The sequence below is a fragment of the Gobio gobio genome (genome assembly GCF_949357685.1).
Source record: "Gobio gobio genome assembly, chromosome: 23".
Taxonomy (NCBI): Eukaryota; Metazoa; Chordata; class Actinopteri; order Cypriniformes; family Gobionidae; genus Gobio; species Gobio gobio.
Window position 1 is genome coordinate 11,323,724 of NC_137119.1, and position 21,773 is coordinate 11,345,496.

Sequence of the window (21,773 nt, forward strand, 5' to 3'; positions counted from 1 at the left end):
TGGTTGTATATGATATTCCTTAAAATAATAATAATAAATGTAATGGTTTAAAATAATATAATAATAATTACTTCTACTTTTGAGAAGTCAATTTTACAATTGATAATAGTATGTGTAGCTTTTATCAAATGAAATGGTGAAAAACTGAAGATATGTAGATGAAGTTCATGAGGAGTGTCTCATATATTGAGACAGCAGATGCCAAAAACACCATCCCCTGGGCTGCGTTCAGCCCCGAAAAAACGTTGCAAAACGTTTTTTTTTAAACCGAAACGGTGGTGTGTTGAACACCCTGTTCTGATGACACAAGAGTTGCAACTATGGCACCTGAGAAGGCCATTATTGTGTTTTTTTTGAAGAATTTTCGGAGCCTGATGAAATCGATATATATAAAAATACGCTCGATGCAATCACTGCCCTTGCCGTCCAGAACATCCCCATCCCATTTAATTAACTTTTTTTAATCTCCTGGTAATCAATTCTAATTTAAAATCTTTTAATTCTAGTTCTTACTTTTTTAAAGGGTTAGTTCACCCCAAAAATTCAGTGTTTTGAAATCGGCCATCTCTATATAAGGCATTATTTCTTTTTTTCTTTTTTTTTGGCGCAGCAAAAATATTCTCGTCGCTTTATAATATTAATATTGAACCACTGTACTCACATGAACTGATTTAAATAGGTTTTTAGTATATTAATGGATCTTGAGAGAGGAAATGGCATTGCTATATACAATCAGTTATATTAAAAAATGTCCTGGATAATCCAAGCTTTATAATGGCAGTGAATGGCAGACCATCGATGGGTTTGTATAAGAAAAATATCCATATTCAGAATTTGAAGACCAAAAAAGTGCATGCATCCATTATAAATGTAAACCACACGGCTCTGTGGGGTTAATAAAGGCCTTCTGAAACGAATTGATGGGTTTTTGTAAGAAAAATATCCATATTTAACACGTTATAAAGTAAAATATCTAGCTTCCGGTGGACCACCTTCTTTATTCAACTCACAAAGAAAGTGTAACGCTTTCAAAGCGCTTACGCTATGTCTAACGTCATCCTTACGCTTTTTACGTTAGTTGTATACGGAAGGCGGTCCGCTGGAAGCTAGATATTTTACTTTATAACGTGTTAAATATGGATATTTTTCTTACAAAAACCCATCAATTCGCTTCAGAAGGCCTTTATTAACCCCCTGGAGCTGTGTGGATTACATTTATAATGGATGGATGCACTTTTTTGGTCTTCAAATTTTGGGCTGCCATTAACTGCCATTATAATGCTTGAAAGAGCCAGGACATTTTTTTTATATATATAACTCAGATTGTATTCATTTGAAAGAAGAATGTCATATACACCATGGCTTGAGGGTGAGTAAATCATGGAGTAATTTTCATTTTTGGGTGAACTATCTCTTAGTCCCAGACTAAAATGCATGTTTGAGCTGTTTTAACTGAAAGCAACTTGCACTGACATATCTTAAAATATGTCAGTGCCATTGTTTTGTCTCAAGATGCACATCAGTAATGTTTTTTCTAAGGCATGTTTATAAAAAACATTTAAATGTCCCAATTGAACTAAAGCCTAATCCTGGCTTAATCTAAACCCTCCCTGTGAAACTGGGCCCATAAATTTTGCACGTGCTTGAGTAGGTGTAGCAGATGAAACAGTTATCATTATCTTGGATTCATTTTTCTAATAAATATCTATATCGCCCAACCCTAGTCCAGGATTTCATGTGATCAGGGCCTCAGGCCTTGTTTCTTGCTTTGCCAATAAAGAGTAATCACACTGCAGGACTCAAAAGTCATGGAAACTGGTGGATGTACTCAAAGCATCAAAATGTCCCCATTTCCTTTGTTCTTTGGCAGCACAATGGAAAAACAAGTCCTTGAACGAGGCAATTACACAATGATAGGACTGACTGACAGATTATTAGAGGTCACTGTTTAGAAAATCTATCTCACACAGACAGGGCAAATTAAACACACACACACACACACACACACACACACACACACACACACACACACACACACACACACACACACACACACACACACACACACACACACACACACACACACACACACACACACACACACACACACACACACACACACACACACACACACACACACACACACACACACACACACACACACACACACACACACACACACACACACACACACACACACACACACACACACACACACACACAGCAACATAAAATAGTAATATTAGTAATAGTAATACAAAAGGACAGAAACTGAAGCATCTAAACAGCAGATGAACCCAAGACTTTAAATGTTTCCACAGAGTAAAAAGACAAAGCAAACCTGTTTTAGTGAGCGGGTGAGTAACCAGTTTACGGATCAGTTCATTTTCGGACGACCTCAGCAGAAGAACAATATCAGCAGGCAGAGCATCTCTGTTCTTAGCCAGGAAGCCGCTGGCATTATAGATCACCTAACCACACGAGAAACAAGATGTATTTACACCGTACAGACTATTATCCTCACAGATGAACTTGGCTTAAAGAGATGAAAATCATTCAAACACCCAGCTTTTCAGCTTCCGTGTTTTTATTTTTATTTATGTACATTATGTATGAGACTAATACTTTGTATTTTATTACTTTTGCATCAAATTACAAAAAAATAAGTTACCGCTGCTGTGAGGGTGTTTCTAATACAGCGTCTATGATGGTAACAATGAACATATTTCTCTCTTTTCACTGCCGTTATCAATCTCTTTTTGAAAGTTGCGAAAACACTATTGTGGCGTTTTTCTTTTGCTATTTGCTATTTTATACACCAAGAATATTATTTAATGTATTCTCTCATTCACCATTATAAAAGTTAACCCAACTATGACATCAACTGCTCTGAGAAACCCGGAAATGTGAAAAGGGTCTATATAAGTCAAAGATTTTGTTACCAACATTCTTTAAAATGTTTCTTTTATGTTCCACAGAAGAAAGAAAGTCATATAGTTTTGGAATGGCATGTGTAAACGATGCCAGAATTTTCATTTTTGGGTCAACTATCCCTTTAATTCTCCTTCATATCTCTGTTTCTGAAGTTTGTCTAAAAAAAGCTTAAATAAATATTGATAAAAAAAATGAAATATTTCTACCTTGCCTGCGTAGTGATGGATTCCAAAGCTCAGATCAACTCTCTTTGGTCTCCAGAAGTTTTTGGATTTTAAGTTGTCCTCAAATTTCTCTGATTAAACAAAAGACATGTTCATTACAATTAATTAATTCACTCATCCATCCATTCACTAATTCATTTGTTTATTAGTTAATTTATTTATTTATTAATTTAACTGTTCATCGATCCACTCATGCATTCATTGATCTCGCTCACTCGTTCATACATTTGCTTGTTCATTGACCCGGACCATACACTCATTCAATAATTCATTCATCCATTCAAGATATCATGACATATTTAATTCATCCATCAGTTTCATTCAGTATAAAGGAATAAAGATGTCATGGATAAATAAATGAATAAATAAAGGTCATGGAAAACCAGCTAGGCATCTTGGCAAATTGAATTATTCATCGGTCAGTCAAAGACTCCTTTGAGAGAGTCCTCAGGAGAAAGCAGATGAGAACTTAGCATGCCAGTAAATGTTTGATGACTTTCTCTTGCTTGTTCTTTTTGGTCTGACCAATACGTATCAGTAAATATATATGTGTGTGTGTGTGTGTGTGTGTGTGTGTGTGTGTGTGAGAGAGAGAGTGAACACGAGTGTAAGTGTCTGTGGTCATAAGCCATCAGGTGAACACAGCAAAAGATATCAGCTGTATGATGTTATAGGGAGGGGAACTTGCCGACTAGGGTCTGGTCAGTTGCCTGAGGAAAGCGACTCTCCTCGTCCAGTAGCGATAACATGCCCATGGGCTTCTGAAGAAACAGGTCCAGCAGGGGCCGGTTGTCTTCATATTCGATCACTCGAGCATCCACATCTTCGTTCAGATACTCATCCTGCAGAGAAACCCCATGATTTGATGAACTTTGTGAGGTTACTGGATCCTCAGATCTCTGAACCATCTACACAGTTTTGTTTGAGACATGTAGAAGAGATACTAGATGCTGCTCTGTTGAATTTTCTATCCATCAAAAAATCCTGAAAAAGCGCTTATTTATCCCAGTTTCCATAAAAGTAAAAAAAAAGTTGAAAGAACTGCTTTCAACATTGATAATAATGATACATGTTTCTTGAGCAGCAAATCAGCATATTAGAATGATTTCTGAAGGATCATGTGACACTGAAAACTGGAGTAATGATGCAAGCTTAAAAAAAATTACACTGAAATAGAAAACATTTATTTTAAACTGTAATCATATTTCACAATATTACAGTTTTTACTGTATTTTTTTATCAAATAAATGCAGCCTTAGGCCCGGTTCAGACAGAATGCGTTTTTGCAGTGAGAGACGCCTTTTTTTTCTGCTGGCATTGAGCGTTATGCGCTCTGTTTGTGCGCCCCGGGTTTTTGAAGGAGCGCTCTGAGCACATGAAGTTGAAAAAAAATCAACTCTGAGCAGAAATGCGCCCAACGTCATCGCGTTTTTCCCCATTGTCCAATCGAATGAATGGAAAGACGGGAATTCCGTTGTGGTAATGGTTATCTTGATTAGACTGACAGCACAGCTGATTCGGGGGTTGCCTAGAAACATTTAAAAAAAAAAAAAAACGTAGCGCACTGCTATTTTCTAAATTAAAAAACCTGAAAAACACGTTCTGTCTGATCGGGCCTTAGGGCCCTATTTTAACTTTCTGAGCGCATTGTGCAGGTGCACTTAGGGCTTGTCCGAATCCACTTTTGCTAGTTTAACAGTGTTGGGCACGTTACTTTAAAAAAGTAATTAGTTATAGTTGCTAGTTACTTCTTACAAATAGTAACTGAGTTAGTAACTGAGTTACATCATTATAAAAGTAACTAATTACCAGGGAAAGTAACTAATGTGTTACTTTTTTTCTTTTCTTCAAATGTTCAAATATGTCAAATAACTTGGATGCCCCCAATATTAAATATGTTAAAATGAATGAATTGGACACTAAATAGAATAAATTATAATTAAATTTTAAAATTAAATAGAATAAATTATTACACTATTGTAATGTTGCTGTGGAACAATGTGAGACACCTATCAAATTCAATATATTATTGTAAATATTATCAGTAGACCTACTATAGTGTACATATTGTGTAAATATTATCATTGACCTACTATAGTGTAAATATTGTGTAAATAGTATCAGTACTTTACTACTCCTGGTAGTGGAGCTCACGTTATCACCTGGGTTTTTAGCCACTAATGTTGTTGCTGTGATGACGTGAGGCTTCATTAGATTAGAAATAGAATTACTTGCCACCGACGTGGATACTCTTTCTTCCTGGGCATAAGCTGCACATTACATAAACATTCTTACCTTTCACCTCAACGAGGGAAAAGTAGCGCTTATACTTCCAGTTTGCGAAAGCTACCTTTGAAGTCGTTGGACTGCCATCGCTGACTGTGCAAATGCGTGCGCGTCATAGGTGTGTGTGTGTGAACTCAACCTATCAACCTCAACCTTGTCTCCCACCCACCAATCATCATCAGTTATGTGTCCCACCCAACCCAACCCCCAACACGCATGGCTGGCGCGCGCACACACACACACACACACACACTGCAGGTCCGACTGACAGAGAGCCTGTTCGGATGAAAACCGCTTCAATGAGCTCAATTATAGTAACGCCACATTTTTTTCCTCAGTAACGCTAACGGCGTTGTAACGGAAGAAACAGTAATTCGTTTGATTACTCGTTACTGAAAAAAGTAATTCCGTTAGTAACGCCGTTTATCTATAACGCCGTTATTCCCAACACTGTAGTTTAATAACGGAAAAAGCGGTCCAAAAGGGTTGTACCTAGTCTCTTAATGAGTCATGGGTGTGTTTTGGGCATAACGTGCAATAAACCAATTAGAATCTCATCTCCGATTCCCTTTAAAAGCCAGTTGCACTTTAAAAGACAGTTTATGCGCGTCGTGCACCCAACTATAGGCGCACATTACTAAAGCGCCCTTTAAGTAACACAAAAATGCTGCGCTATTGACTTTTTGTTGGTCAATGGCGCAGTTGTTTTGAGTTCTTCAAAATAGCAACGCGCCAACAATGCGCCTGAACACACCTCATTTTCAGACCATCACACCCATGGGCAAACAGATGGGCACGAGTGCATTTGCTATTTAAACAATGTGGTGCTGGACGTGAAAATGATAAGTGCGTCAGGCTGAAACTAGCAAAAAACACTTGCGTCGCACCTGGTGTCGCACTGCGCCTGGTGTATGATAGGTCCCTTAGTGAGTTCAAGTGACTTCTTTTTAAATCCTTACCAACAACAAATTCTAAGTGGGAATCTAGCTGTAAAACTATCAGTATTAACAGTGGTGGCCAAAATTATTAGAACATCTGACAGATCTGAAAATATTGACTTTTTTTGCCCACAAACATGATTTCATTTCATAATGTTCATGAAACATGCAGAGTTTGCTCTGACCATCAAATATCAGATGAAGTGAGTCATACTGTTTTTATCCACTTTTAACTTTAATATTTGGTATGTCCACCTTTTGCAGCAATTACAGCAATTACAGCAGCACATCTCTCTGGTATAGTGTCAATATATTTCCTCTGAGAACGTCAACACTAATGTTATCCTATGCCTTCTGCAACTGTTCCATATTCCTTCCTTTGTATTACAGTATGTTTTTACTGTAAGACAGCAAATAATACTGTAATAGAGGACAATTTCTCGCCACTCTAAATCGCACAATAAAACAAATTTAAGCGTGATAGGTCACTTTGCATGTCAATCAGGTGGTCTCTATCTGTATAACTGAGCCGTTCTTGGCCAGAATAAGCTGCAAGTGGACAATAATTCATGCTGACTCAAAATTCTGGTCATGCAAGACTAATTCTACATGAAATGTCAGAAGAAAACTCTTTATCATCAGACAATGATTTCATATTTTGAAATGTCTTGTTTGATTACACTATGTCTCTGAATGTGATGCTTTCTGTGACCTTTACGCTTGACACTGCTATTGTTTTGCACCTGAATTTCTCCTTAGGGAAAGTATTTCTGTTCATCTATCCACAAATATTTGTAAGCTTCCAACAACACTGCTGAACTCTGCCGGCTAACGCCTGGAGCTCCGTAATGTTGTCAGGCAATTCCTGCTGCTACACGATGACTTCCTGTGAGCAAAACACTCAACCCGAAGAGCAAATGACTTGTCTGTCTTGTCTCTAGACTGCCATGTTGATAAATTACAATACACACATGGACCAAAATTATTCACCGGCGCAAGGCATCAACACACATACAGAAGCTTGTCCAAGAAATCTAATCTCCGGTGTAGATTAAAGCTTTTAGCCGTGGGTAAAGTCATCCAGCGAACGGGGAAAAACCTAATTTTTTGGGGACAGTAAGACTGCTGTTGACATACAAGCCTCAGGGATGCAAAAACAACCGCAATTCAAAGCAACACAGGCAGACAAAAATATCAGAAAAACACGCTCTTCAGTGTTTACTTGAGGCTACATACTCTGAGTAAAAATAAAAATATGGAGAACACAAATCAACAAATAGGTTATAAATGTCTCACAAAAGAACTTAATTGTATTTTAAGCATATGTTTGGACAATTTGCATTCTGATGACAATTAAGCACGCTTTCCCCAAATTCTCAGTGTAATAGAAAATCTCATTCTCATATATGTATTATCATTTAAAAGATAAAGTATTTATAGAAGCTAGTAGTGTCACACTGGGGTTGAAAGACAGAAATAAAAAGATCTGTTTGCAAGGAGTACCTAACAAGAACAAACACAAAATTACACTTTTCAGGTCCTCTGGAAACAAAAACACGGTTAACAACCACAATAGTAATGATGAGATCCGACAACTAAAGAGACAAACACAGGGCTATAAATACACAAGGAAACTAATCAAGGAAACGAAACACAGGTGCAGGGAATGAATCAAACAATAAATCACCATAGTAACACAAGCGAACCTAGGAAGCAGAATTGGAAAATACCAAATCAATCAAGTCCAACTCGAGGCTACGTTCACACTGTCAGACCAAGATCATTTGTGTATCCGATTAGAATCTGATCTAAAATTATTGACTGTCCACATTGTGTATCGCAACTGTTCAGATCTGATTTGTGTGTGCATGCCTTTAGTTTTTAGGAATATCTGCATTGGTTTCTATGACCATGGCATTGCGTTTGTAGGTATACGCCAAAAACAACAACAGCAACCGCAATATGGAGAGGTTTGCAATGTTGTCTTATTTACAACATGACAAGGTATGGTCACCAGGCTGGCACCACTATTGGCAGCGGCAGAACCGTAGGAGGCTGGTATGAGTGGCTTTATTCCGTGTTGTCGTCGGTTTCAGTACACATCTCCATTATTTTGTTATTTTCTGCTCATCCGGAACTTTGCAGCAAAACGACCTTGTTTCTGTAGTGACTTTCAGCATGTTTCATATGTCTGACATTTTTCGTTTTATGTGGCGTGAGAAAGTCACATAAACCATGCAAAATCCGATCAGAGCAAATCAGACTGAAACGGATTTCCAGAAATGCGATTTAAATATGATTTTAAACCACATTTCAAACCGCTCGAAACAGATTCGTAAAAATTTGCATTAAAGTGATTTTTTTTCCTTTCACACTTGCTAAATCTGATCGGATTTCAATTGGATATGCACAAAAATTTGGATTGGGAGTGACAGTCTGAACAAATTCAAATTTCACGTAACAAGTAGCTTGTTTTACTGCTTTTAATTAAACCAGATGTAAGTTTATAGATGCACTGTGTAAATTTTAGCGGCATCTTGCGGTGAGGTTGCGAATTGCAACCGCCCAGTGCTCACCCCTCCCTTTCGAAGCACATAGAGAAGCTACGGTGGCCAACACAGGACAAAGATGTCGTCTGAGACAGCAGAGAGTAGCTAGCGCTCTGTAGAGCTGTTTGTCCATTTAGGACTACTGTAGAAACATGGCAGCGCAAAATGACGACTTCACTGTAAGAGGACCCGTGGTGTATGTATATAGAAATGGCTCATTCTAAGGTAATAAAAACATAACGGTACATTAAGTAAGGTCTTTATACACCACTGAAAACATAGTTATGCATATTATAGTGCATTTCTGTCAACAGTTCCTCATAAATACTACACACTGCACCTTTAAACTAATTTAAAGGGGTACTTCATTGCTGGAAAGATGAATGTGTATTTAAATTGGGTCATTTATGTGGTAGAAATGTGAAATTATTTTAGAAGTTGGTGCTTTCTAGACTGAGAAAAGCTTTTTTTTTTGGCTCATATGGATGAAAGACAACAACTCCCAGAATGCACTTGCTTTGCTGCCCTACGAGGCCACTCCCAAGCCACGCCAAATGGTTACATAACTTGCCCACCACCCCCAACGTCGTTTAGATTTTTATAGTAATAAATTAATTTCGCTCAGTTAGAGAACAGACACTACAATTAAAAACTGAACGTGTCTGCTTAATTCACGGTGCGTGTCCAGTCTGGTGCGTTTCAGTTCATGCCTATGGAAGCTTAACTTTCAAAGGAATTAATTGCGAACACTCGCTTTACTCCGCACCGCTCCGTTATGAATGCTCGAGGGGCCGTGCGCATTTACATTCTGTGAGTGAGATCCCAGCCCCTATGGGCGGGTTGAAAACATGCGGAACTACTACTGGCTGTAGTCTCTAGCCTCTGGCCAAAAAAGCCTCAGATGACGCAAAATGACGATATTTGCGTCATCGGAGGCTTTTTTCCAGACATAAAATACATAAATCTCTCGTCTCAGGGGGATATGATCATTCGAATATACTACCAGGTTTCAACTGATACAAAGCTTAATGCTAATCGCTGAAATAACCCTTTAAGTTTTTACCGTGTACATAAAAGATTATCTAAAATGATCTAAAAGCACATTCCCCTCACCAGAATCTCATTAGAATATTATAAAATAATCATTCCAATTACTGAAATGTGTTTACTATTAAAAAATATTTATATTTTGTAGTGGTATGTTTTACTGCCTTTTAATTGATACTGATTTAAATAAAACAAATTATAATAATTGTATTATAGTATGTTTTTACTGTAAGACAGCAAATAATGTTTACTTCACACTCACATATTTAAAGCAGCATTTCCTGTCTGCTTATAGAAACACCAGCAAAGTCAGCGGCTCCTGATGTAACGCTTGTTTCAGATGATTTATGAAGGCACTAATGTGGGTTAGTCTCAAACGTTTAGCGGCACCAAATCACTTTCCCCCCAAGGCTACAGTCAGTCCAGTCAGTCTGGGGAATTGCCACGCTTGTCTGCGTCAAAAGAAAACGGAATATTCTGCTCCCCTTCCCCCCCTCTCTCACAGCACTGTGAAACGATAAATGATGAGGTGTTACCACCATTTAGATGGAAATAAGGTTATGCTGAGGAAGAGAAATAAAAATGCTCCCAAAAGGCATAGAAAAGCTCCTATTCAGGATTGGATGAGATGACTTTATCAGAGTCGAGGTGTACCTGCTCCCAGGCGAAGATGTGCTGGTTGAAGTAGAACTGGATCTGCTCATTGGCAATGTTGATGCAGAGCTGCTCAAAAGAGTTCCTTTTAAAGTTTTCAAAGCCGAAGATGTCCAGGATGCCGATGTTCAGACCTTTGTCTTCCTCCCTGAAGAGAATTTCAATGATAGAATTAGAACATTTTTATAGAATTTTAAAAATGTTAATATATAAAGAGTTGTCATTTCTTTACAGAGTGTCTATGTACACCAAGTGCAAATAGCCGGCCTTTTTGGCAGAGAACTCCACCAACCAATGTCTGGTTGAGCCAGACAAAATTACAAAAGAAATCTATATGATAACAGGAGCAGTGGTGTGGGCAGAACCTGATTTCACCAAGTGCAACATGTTTGTTGATCCTGGAACAACATTCCAATCAACCATTCAGATTTGAGGGACAAGTTTAGAGTTTATGTCAAGTTTAGGCTTACAACCCATTATTCACCTATGTCTCCCTGATTCTATGGATAACTTTTGGGTTAGGTTTAACGGTAGGGATAGTGGACTCAATTTTCTGACAGGAATGTTGTTCCAGAATCAAAATATGGTGACAGAGGAATGTGCCTAACTCAGCAAAATCAGGATGTGCATGACGTGCCTTTTTCCTAACTCATTCTTCTACCTTTTCCCATTCCATATCAGCTCGTAGAGGCATTTATTTTAAATAAAATTTGGAAAATGTTTTATTTGATAGTGGGAATAAAGTGTTTATCGGTTGGGTTAAGTTGAGGGGAGGGCTTTAGGGACAGAGACCAAATAAGTAAATATCTATGATTTTCATAAATATAATCATACACTGAATATGTTATTATTGCATACTGTTTTGTAATGTACTACAATACACTGATGTGCAAATAGTATCTCTCACTTGTTGCGCTATAAATATCATCGAAAAACTATTTGAAGACTTCAGATGCAAAAGTCCATCAGACATATTTTCTTTTAAATTAGCATTTTTATCAGGATCCTATGTTTAGGTTCACTAATTTTACTTTAATAGCAATACAAATGTTATTAGTCAGTTACCAAAATGCCTTATTTTCCAAAATGCATGGGTTTTTAACAAATTTGATTGTCTTTTGCTGCAACTGCTTACTATGTCTAGTCCAAAAAGGTGGTCTTAGAGGTTTTTGCCAAAAACATCTAAGACCACCTCTTTGGACAAGACATAGTAAGCAGTTGCAAAATTGGAAACATTGCAAATTATAAAAGCAGAATTCAAAATGTAACAATGAAAAGAACTCGCTAAATCCTTTAATTTCCACTGTAACAATTTTCTTTAGCCTAAGAATGGGCAGAATTATGAGGTTGACAACGTTTTCTTTTGTCAGTGACTGAAACTTCCACAGGTTCATCCATTTCACCATACTCCTCCATCTTGTTTAAAAATCTCTCTAAACAGAATAAAAACTTGCAATTGAAAGCTGGCTCATACACACGCCGTCATTCATCTTGAAATCATATGATTCTATTTGCGTCTTCTGATTGGTTTTGTGAACTTAGAGGCTTTTGCTGCGGCAAAGGAAAGTGGGGTTTAGAGGTTTCTGCCAACAAACCAATATTTCTTAATGGGCTGAGGCTGGGATTTAATGAGTTTCAAGTGAAAGTTTTTGATGAGCGTATACTACTTGCGGAGAGCACTCAATTTCGTTATCTCATTTTTGACGGAGGTGGCGTTTAGCGACTTTTGCATCTGAAGTGCAAGTGTGCAAGTGCAAAGAAAATACTGCTATTTTCAATTAGTGTAAATAGCAATAGAAGCTATTTACACTAAGTGCAAATGTTGATAGATCCTAAGAAAATACTGCTATTGCTTTTTGCACTGATTGCAAATAGCCTCTGCCATTTCTTTCTAGTATTTGGTCAATTAGGATACGTTGTATCTACTCTGGTCTTGGATGAACAATTTGATGCAAAAGGTTCATGCTGAGATCTCAGACTTTTGATTGCAAACGTTGAAATCTTGGCAAATCCAAGCACAGTTTAAGAACATTCTCTTTCTCTCACTCTGACTGGTTGTCCTGTTTCAGGAGCGAGTTGATGCGGTTGACGATCCAGCCGAACAGGCGTCCGTAGAGAGCTTTGCCCATGGCGTCCCGCACCTCAGTGGCCTTCTCCACTGTGTTTGACCTGACGATGGTTTCGCCCCGTGTGACCACGCAGTGAGAGGTCAGCGCTTCCTGTAGCTCATCCGCACGGATACACAGCAGCGACGCAGCTGCACATACAAACACATACAAACATAACAACAATGTGCTTACATTTGTATATAGGAGCTGCATGCCACTTCTACTGAGTGCAAAAAGTATATACTGCACTGTACAACATTTTATAAGAAACTTAATAAAAATGAGAAAAACACAACAAAATTACTACATTTTACTGAATTACTAAAATGACTACATTACTAAAACTTTAAAATTAAAATGAACACAGAAAATATAAAACTATTTCAAAATATTTTTTAAAAAACTATCATAGTGTCTCATTAAAATAATTTATTTTACATTCTGTTAGCTTTAGCATCAGCACTGGATTCAGGATACACTAATCCTACACAGATATGCTATATAGTATAGATAGTATGTATCTCAGCCTCAGACGTCACTCCCATGGACCGTTGGTTGAACGTCTGATGCATATGGCACACTTTTCTGGAACTAGGAATTTCAAAGTCGTCATCTGATTGGCTGAATTCTACAGGATGTTCGCGAGATGTGTGTGTTGCCTTCTTTAATGGTCCGCCTGGAAACACCATGATGCCAAACTCCCTCGTTGAACAAGAACGCCGTTGTGTTCATAACTGTGACAATGAGCGCTAACCAGGATCAACTAAACGCTGGATTTTCAAGAGTATGTGAAGTTTATGGCTCTAAAGTTGCAGTAAACTTGAACAACTTTCTTGAATGAATAATTTATAGATGCACGCCGGTCTGTTATTAAAGGGACATCGACTTTTCATTTTCACGCCCCTAAACATGATGCAGAACAAAACGAACTGTGATTGGTTGCATTACATGTCAGTCAAACGTCCTCTTGGGCGGTCCTTCTGCTGTCAGTCTGAAGGTCTGGCTACGCGAGACTAGATAGTATGTGACTGCAGCCGCATCCCAATTTACATACTTATAATAATTAATTGTGCTCTTCACTAGTTATGGTATACTTTTAGGTTCAAATATTTAAAACGGCTGTCTCATATCACACAACATTTTTTTTTTCTCCAGCAATGGCGAATCATCACAAACCCCTTTCCTAATGTAGCGCAAGGAGTTGTGGGGGAAATTTGAGATGCACTAACCCTAAAATGGCATACTATTAACAATATACCCATGATGACTGTGTAAAAAAAAAACTTGAACTAGTCAATTATTAAGTCAGCTAAGAGCAAACAAACCACCTAAGACTTGTTCATGGACAATTTCTTTTCTTCAGATGGGATGCAAATAGGGATTTATACAGGGTTTTTTGTGGCCCTTCAGAATTACATAAACACACAAGGCCCATGACTGATTATATAACTGTGCGCAGGCTCAGATCAAGAGGTTGTGTTGTACAGAATGAAAGGTCAGCCATGAAAAACTGGAATGCGTGTTAATTCTTACCACTCTCTAGCACTGCCATGTTGGAAATGTTGCTTTTGTCCGTCTGATGTTCAGAAGCCACCGATGTGAACTCGACATCACCCGCATTTAGGATCCCAGCTAAGACACTGTAAACGCTCCCGAGCTCCTGATGAAATGATGACATACATATGCAAATGGTCATATTAATGGATAATTACTATGTATTAAATTGTTAGTACCACAGAAGAGACGTCAGGCATAAATAACGTGATTTATTACATGACATCACATCTGCGTTTAAGCATCTAGGCCCAGAGGAATAAATATGCTGCATATTTCTGCAATGTAGCATAGCAGATAATATCAAGTGGCACATTGCCATGTCTGTCTATTCGATTATGTGGATTCCCTTAAGAATACCGTGTTCAGTAATGTCACAGCAGTCAAAGTCATGTCAGTCAAAGGACTGTGATTACTTCTATCTCCCTTGAGAAATGGAAACCTAAACTGACATTACAGTGATAGAATAAGTTTCCTATAGAAAACATTCACGTTTCATCACTCAGATGTTGGCCTGGTGGTAGTTCAGTGGCATAACGTCTAACAGTTACTTTTTTTTCGCACTCAGTTTCTCTAGAAAATGTTCAGGATACAAAAAAACCCAATAATTTTTCTCATCCAAGTGTAAAGTTTGGTGGAGGGGGATTATGGTGTTGCTTTTCAGTAGTTGGGTTTGTACTAGTCCTTAATAGTACCTCTGTTGTCTTTGAAATATGGTATTGTCGAATGTATTGCCAAATGTACTGACAAGGAATTATTGTTTACTAAAATATACTTTAATGTAATTTCTATCGAAATATATCAATATAAATATATTTACTTTAAATGTAATAACAAACTGAAGTTAAAATTATAATCAAGCACTTTACATGTGCTTTAGTATGTTAGTCAACACATCAAAATAAACGCACTTCTTTAAAGCACAACAAAGGATTATTAAAACAATGACTAAGCATGTACTGTAAAGTAAACCTTATTTGACATTACTACAAAGTGCACTTTTTAAAAATGTACTTAAGTACGCAGTTAAGAAACGCAGTCATGAAGGTGTACTCTCTTGAAGTTTACTTATACGTATAGATTTAAAGTACAAGTGCACATTCAATACAATTAAGTGTTTCTTTTTCAGAAGAGCTGAGATGAATCGTAACATTACCAACTTTGATTTCAACCTTATATGTATATGAAAAGTTAATGTCTTGTAATCATTAATAAAACTGTCTAAAAAGAACATTTTTAAAGTTTATTCTAACATTCTGTTTCCAGGGTGACAGCAACTTCTCGGATTGGTTGATCTCTCTCCAAGATTATGAACTGTGAAGTTCTTCACAAGAATTCGGCTATTTATATCATTTCTTATTTGTAGCTTCTAAAATATACTTTCGCTTAACCTCATGTGGTTACATTTCTCTATGAAGAAAATTAATTGGATTTTTACTTTCATAACCCAACTGTTGCTCTCTGCTGTGATAGTTTCGTGATCTTGGGATATCATATTTCACTGATAAGCTTGGATGTGGCCTTCCAGACAAAATGTGCACTGGTAATGTATTCCAGCATGCATCATTGATTCGCCTGATGGTAATTGTGGAGACTGATGGCATTAGAGCACTGGGTCACAACTTCTACATAACCCTCCGCATAGGCCATCGACAGTGTTCAGAGCAGTGGACCTGAATGGACAGACAGGCTGTTCTCACGGTCACCGCACATCAGCGCTCCTCCTACCTATTACCCTTCATTATTTTGTAAAGTAAGGGCCTTTTAGCCCCTTCTCCAAAAGAAACAACATTTGCATTTTAATGTAACGACAGTCAGTACTATCGCCTCCAATTTAAGAACTCTAAACTAAATCAATGGTCTAAATGACCCGTATCATTGAAATGATGACTCTTTTTGGAAGAGAGTACAAAAATAAAGGTTCTTTGCAGCAAAAATGACACTATATACTAGTATCCTTGCCTACCTCTAGGGTGAAGCCGATGACTTTGAAGCACTGCTCCACAGTCTCAAACTGCTCCTTATAGAAGGCATTGCCCACAATGTCAGGCACTAATTTAACATTCTCATTGTGGAGATACCTGGAATTGAGACAAACAAAGAGTACAAAGTAGAAAAAAGGATGTCAGATGAGGATAGAGATAAAAACAGCAGGCTGTTATCAGGTGTTCAAGAACTTACTTTGGAGTTTTGCTGTCTGACAGCTTGTAGTGGCCGAGTTTCTTCCTCTCTGCCAGACCGGAATAGATATAGTAGAAGATGTGAAAGTTACGCTCCCCTCTGATAAAAAAAGAATGCTTTGGTTATAGAATGGATTTTAGCATCTCTGCAATTGAGTAAAATTGCTGGTGGTAAATCATGACAAGTAAACACAGTGGAAAGTAAATACTTATTTTTACAAATATTGTAGTCTTTACTGGATTCATCAATCTCAACAATCCACCATTTAAAATTATTACCAAACTTATTGCAAGACATTTTTGAAAGATTTTTTTTAATGAAATATTGCACTATTTATTATACATTTTTATCAGTGCACAAAACTGCACATCATTATTTTCTTTTCTTTAAATAAAAAGTATGTGCCCTCATAATCTTTAATTACAAATTTTTTTTTTCTAGTTTGAGAAGCTGTTTCACTCAGATATGTCACAATAGGGAAGAAAAGGCTATCACAACTTCCGTTTCATGTCAACTTTAAAGTCCTGGTAAAGGCAATTCCGAGATTTGTTTCTAAACACAATATAAATGTTGAAAATGTATTGCTGAAACACGTTACAAAGACACAAAAACTGTGGTGGCTCGATGACACACTGGAGCCACTGATTTCAATTTCAGAAAAATGATGATATCACATTAATTCTGTGAAGAGCCACTTTGATGGAGAGCTGAGTATCACCACCAACACCTGCCTCTGCAGTGTTCATTTTACACCAGATAGTTTTATAAACTTTCATCGGAGACAACTGGGATTCCGACTATCTCCTGCCCTGGCCTTCATCCTCACGTCCCGTCGACAACTGGTGCCATCGTGGGCAGTACATGCCCACCAATGAGTGTGCTTACAGCAGCTTTCCCCACGAGTGGCCATGGTTTCAGCGCAAAAGCGGATATGCCCCCAGTGTTTGAGAGCAGAGAATACTCCTTATTTTTCAAGATTTTGATAAGCTATTTTATTTACGTGGCTGTTTTTTTTTATCATTCAAATTTGGCTGGGTGGTTAACACATTTTTCTGTGGTGTGACAAACTCAGAACACATTTTTAATTTTGACATTACAAAGACTTTAATGTATGGAAAATATAATTTGATCAATGACAACAAACCTACATTTGGTATCAAACTAGCTAGCCCCTTCTGTGTTTGTGTATATAGCAGATAGGGTTGTAGATTTACTTAAAAGATTTGTTTAAAAGTATAAATAGTTTATAGAATTAGTCAACATTTGTTGAAAAACAATATTAACTGTTTTTTAACAACATTATTAATATATGCTTAAAGGTAGGGTAGGCAGTTTTTTTCATAAACACTTTTTGTTATTCTGGTTGAAACTCTATTCACATCCTGATAAAAATCAATAATAGAAGTGGTCTAAATATTAAAACTATATCTTCTGTGCAAGCTGTTCAAGTGCTCAGACTGGGTTTCAATAGCAAAACTATCAATGCCAAAATGAATCTGCAGCAGTCAGATGGTAGAGGTAAGAGCTCTGTAAGTTATTTATGTGCATTATTATTGTTAAGTTATGTGCTTTGTAATATAACGCTGTCTCTTATGAAGCTCTGCAGACCCTGGCTGTGCGCGTTTATGTGTTTTGAAGGAGGCGTGGCTTTGGAGACGCTCTGAAAAGAGTGTGGGATCTCATGCTTTCAAAGCTAGCTTGATATTACTAGCCTCTCAGAAAATGCCTACCCTAACTTTAATTTACTGTTGATCAAAATGTTTTTTTTTTCTTCCAACAAATGATGATGTACCCTACTCATTGAACGTGCTAACTGACAAAACAGAATAACTATCATACAAAGTTTTTGTTCAGAGAATTAGACCAATCCTTATCATTTGATAATTAATTTTGTATGCATGCGGAATTTGGCTGTAGCTTCATGGTCAAGGCCATATGCAACGATTGGACTCTTACACAGCCTGGTGTACGACCCGAGACTTCTCCAGGAGGTAATCTGAGATCTGAGCTCCCACCACTGTGCCTCCACAGGTGAACTTCATCTCCAGATACTTCCCAAAGCGACTGGAGTTATCATTGATCACAGTGCAGGCATTTCCAAAAGCTTCCACAAGACTATTGACCAACAAAATCTTCTCCTGAAGGGTCCGGTTGTTGGCCTGAAAAAAAAAAAAATACAAAAAGAACGGGTCAGCTAGACAAAATAGTGCAAAATAAAACTGATCAAACACACTTTTTACATGGCTACTTCCCAATAAACGAGCATAAAACGAAGTGATATGAGACAATGCATGACAACAACTTGTCATAATACAATAGTGAGAAAATAATCTTGCTCTCCAAACCTTTCCGAGGACAGTCAACTGTTGGACTAACAAGTGGGCGCTCTCTGTTTTCCCAGCGCCGCTCTCTCCGCTGATGACAATGCACTGCACACAGAGACAAACACGGTTCAGACCATGACCGATACACTCCAGTAGCTCATAGAGGAACATACTCTACCTGATCAGTATTATAGGACACCATGGATTGATAGGCGATGTCTGCGACTGCATATATATGAGGAGGGTTGGACGTTCTTTTGGCTCCGACATAATCCTTAGAATGCTGTCAGAGAAACAAAGTATTCAACAAGGTATACCAGATGCAACTAGCATTGCTAGATGGCTGTTTTGATGCTCAAAGTGTTTTTAGCATATGGCTGTTATGAAATATAACAACAATATTTAAGCTGTTATGAATGGTTGCTGGGCCGTTGCTATGCAGTACATAGGGTGTTCAAGGGGGTTGTCAGGGCACTGCTATATGGTTGCTACAGTGGTTTTTGTCAGTATGTTGTAATAAGCTTGCTAGATTAATGCAAGTTTATGGCAATTTATTTTATCATCCGCAAGGTAGAAATCATTAGTCTGATTTCTTTAAAATCAAAAAGCAAACATCACTAATAAATTAAGTATGCTGGGAAACCCTTGTGAAAAAGAAGAGTGCTTATTTGTATTGAATGCTAATTCGTAGTGTACTTCAAATCTTAAAAGTTTATTTTAAAAAAGTGTAAAAAATCTGTACATACAGATAATATAATAATTCATAATATTACAGTTGAGGGTACTTAAAGGGATAGTTCACCCAAAAAGGAAAATTAGCCCATGATTTACCCTCAAGTCATCCTAGGTGTATATGACATTCTTCTTTCAGATGACTAAGTGGACTTCGCCGCAAGTGGCCTTGCGTACCGCTGACAGCCGGAAGCTAGTTATGTTAGTCTATAAAGTTTTATATATGGATATTTTTCTTACACAAACGCATCGCTTCACTTCAGAAGGCCTTTATTAACCCCCCCGGAGCCGTGTGGAGCACTTTTATGATGGATAGATGCACTTTTATGGACATCAAAAATTACCCAACAAGTCACTGCCATTATAAAGCTTGGAAGAGCCAGGACTTTAATATAACTCAGATTGTATTCGTCTGAAAGAAGAATGTCATATACAACTAGGATGACTTGAGGGTGAGTAAATCATGGGGTAATTTTCATTTTTGGGTGAACTATCCCTTTAAAGAGAGTACACTTTCCTTACTATCTCCCAGTTTCACAGACAAGGTTTAAGATAATCTCAGACTAAAATGCATGTTTGAGCTGTTTTTAACAGAAAGCAAATTGCTCTGACATAAAATATGTTAGTGTCATTGTTTTGTCTCATGATGCACAGTAGTAATGTTTTTCTTTTCTAAGGCTACGTGAATTTCCTAATTGAACTAAGGCCTAATCCTGGCTTAATCTAAGCCTTGTCTGTGAAACCACACTTATGTTTCTTAACACGCTTTAGTAGCACTTTAAAAAAAGTGCACTCTGTAATAATGTCAAATTAAAAATGTTACATTTTAAATAATTATTTTAATAATCTTTTGTTATGCTTTAAAGAAGTACGCTCACTTTGATGTGTTGACTAACATACTAAAGCACTAGTACTTAATTATAATTTTAACTATAGTATGTTATTATTTAAAGTTAAAGTGACCCTATTATGGTTTTTCCAATATTCCCTTTCATGCGATCTGTAATATAGCTGTTTGTGAATGTAAACGTTCTGCAAAGCTGTAAAGTCGAAAGTGCACAATAAATAAAGTTATCAAAAGAAAGAATCGACTCTGAACCGCCCATACGAGTGGTTTTTTGTTCAAATCTTACTGCGTGACAGTTCTACGTCACTAGGAATTATATTGCCTGAGCATAATAACACTTTATACGTTTAGGCCTGGTTTCACAGACAAAATTTAGAATAAGCCAGGATTAGGCCTTAGTTTAATTAGGACATTTAAGTATATTTTATAAACGTGAGACAAAACGATGGCACTGACATATTTTAAAATATAAGTTGCTTTCAGTTAAAAACAGCTAAAACATGCATTTTAGTCTAGGACTAGGCTTAAGCTTTGTCTATGAAACTGGTGGTTAGAGTATATTTCCGTAATAAGTACTCTCTTTAAAGGTACATGTTCACAAGGAATTCTAGATAGAGGTAAGCACGTGGATGAATGAAAAAGGAAAATACTTTCTGCAGAAGGTACAATGGCACAAAAGAGACTGACAGGTGAGAAAGAACGCGAATGAGAGATTTGGCAGCAAATGGAATGAAGCTGACTATGAAATGTTGATGGCATCCATAATGAAATATTATACACGCACCTCAGGCGTGTATAGCTCCACTTTCTGGAATGGATTGACCGCTATAAGGATGTCTCCAACATAGGTGTAGATCTGCTCCTTTGCGTAACGTCTCTGTAGCTGTTCGGTGATTGTGTTCTAACAGAGAAACAATTACACATCACAGATGGCCATCCCATCAAACCACTGCACACCACTGCACAACAAAACAACCACCAATACCGCACAGGAGTCTGCATTTTCATGCATGACCGAACCTAGGCACAGTAAGATGATTCATTATCTAGGAGCTCTTTACATTGTGATTGCTGCACACAATGTACTTTTTGTTGCCATATGTGGCCAGTATGACCATACAAGACAGTTACACACATCACAGGTCTCCATCTGGTGACATCAGTCCAAGGACACAGGCATAATTCAAGTGCTTCCTATCACAACTGCTACCATAATGGATGAGAAAATATATCTAGTGTCAATGAGACCCCCTCTGAATTGATAGATCACCTTAAATGTGTTTCAATACAAACTGTGTTATTGTTCACTAATCTGTCTATTTATTCACTTGACAGTTAAAATATAAGAGTGCTAGGATGAGTTATGGTCACTTGACAGTCTCTCTGAAAGATGCT

General features: G+C 37.4%; 1 protein-coding gene across 1 annotated transcript in view; it reads right to left on the reverse strand.

Annotated features, from left to right (window-relative positions):
* The window catches only part of myo3a (myosin IIIA), a 122,008-nt gene that overhangs the window by 29,368 nt on the left and 70,867 nt on the right, over positions 1 to 21,773 (reverse strand). The window contains exons 12-23 of the mRNA XM_079806740.1: positions 21,163 to 21,279; positions 18,978 to 19,082; positions 18,821 to 18,904; positions 18,432 to 18,634; positions 16,476 to 16,574; positions 16,261 to 16,375; positions 14,274 to 14,400; positions 12,679 to 12,889; positions 10,633 to 10,780; positions 3,847 to 4,000; positions 3,141 to 3,229; positions 2,342 to 2,471 (exon numbers count right to left, since the gene is read on the reverse strand). Of these exons, the coding sequence (XP_079662866.1) occupies positions 2,342 to 2,471; positions 3,141 to 3,229; positions 3,847 to 4,000; positions 10,633 to 10,780; positions 12,679 to 12,889; positions 14,274 to 14,400; positions 16,261 to 16,375; positions 16,476 to 16,574; positions 18,432 to 18,634; positions 18,821 to 18,904; positions 18,978 to 19,082; positions 21,163 to 21,279 (1,582 nt within the window). The remainder of the gene's footprint in view (positions 1 to 2,341; positions 2,472 to 3,140; positions 3,230 to 3,846; positions 4,001 to 10,632; positions 10,781 to 12,678; positions 12,890 to 14,273; positions 14,401 to 16,260; positions 16,376 to 16,475; positions 16,575 to 18,431; positions 18,635 to 18,820; positions 18,905 to 18,977; positions 19,083 to 21,162; positions 21,280 to 21,773) is intronic.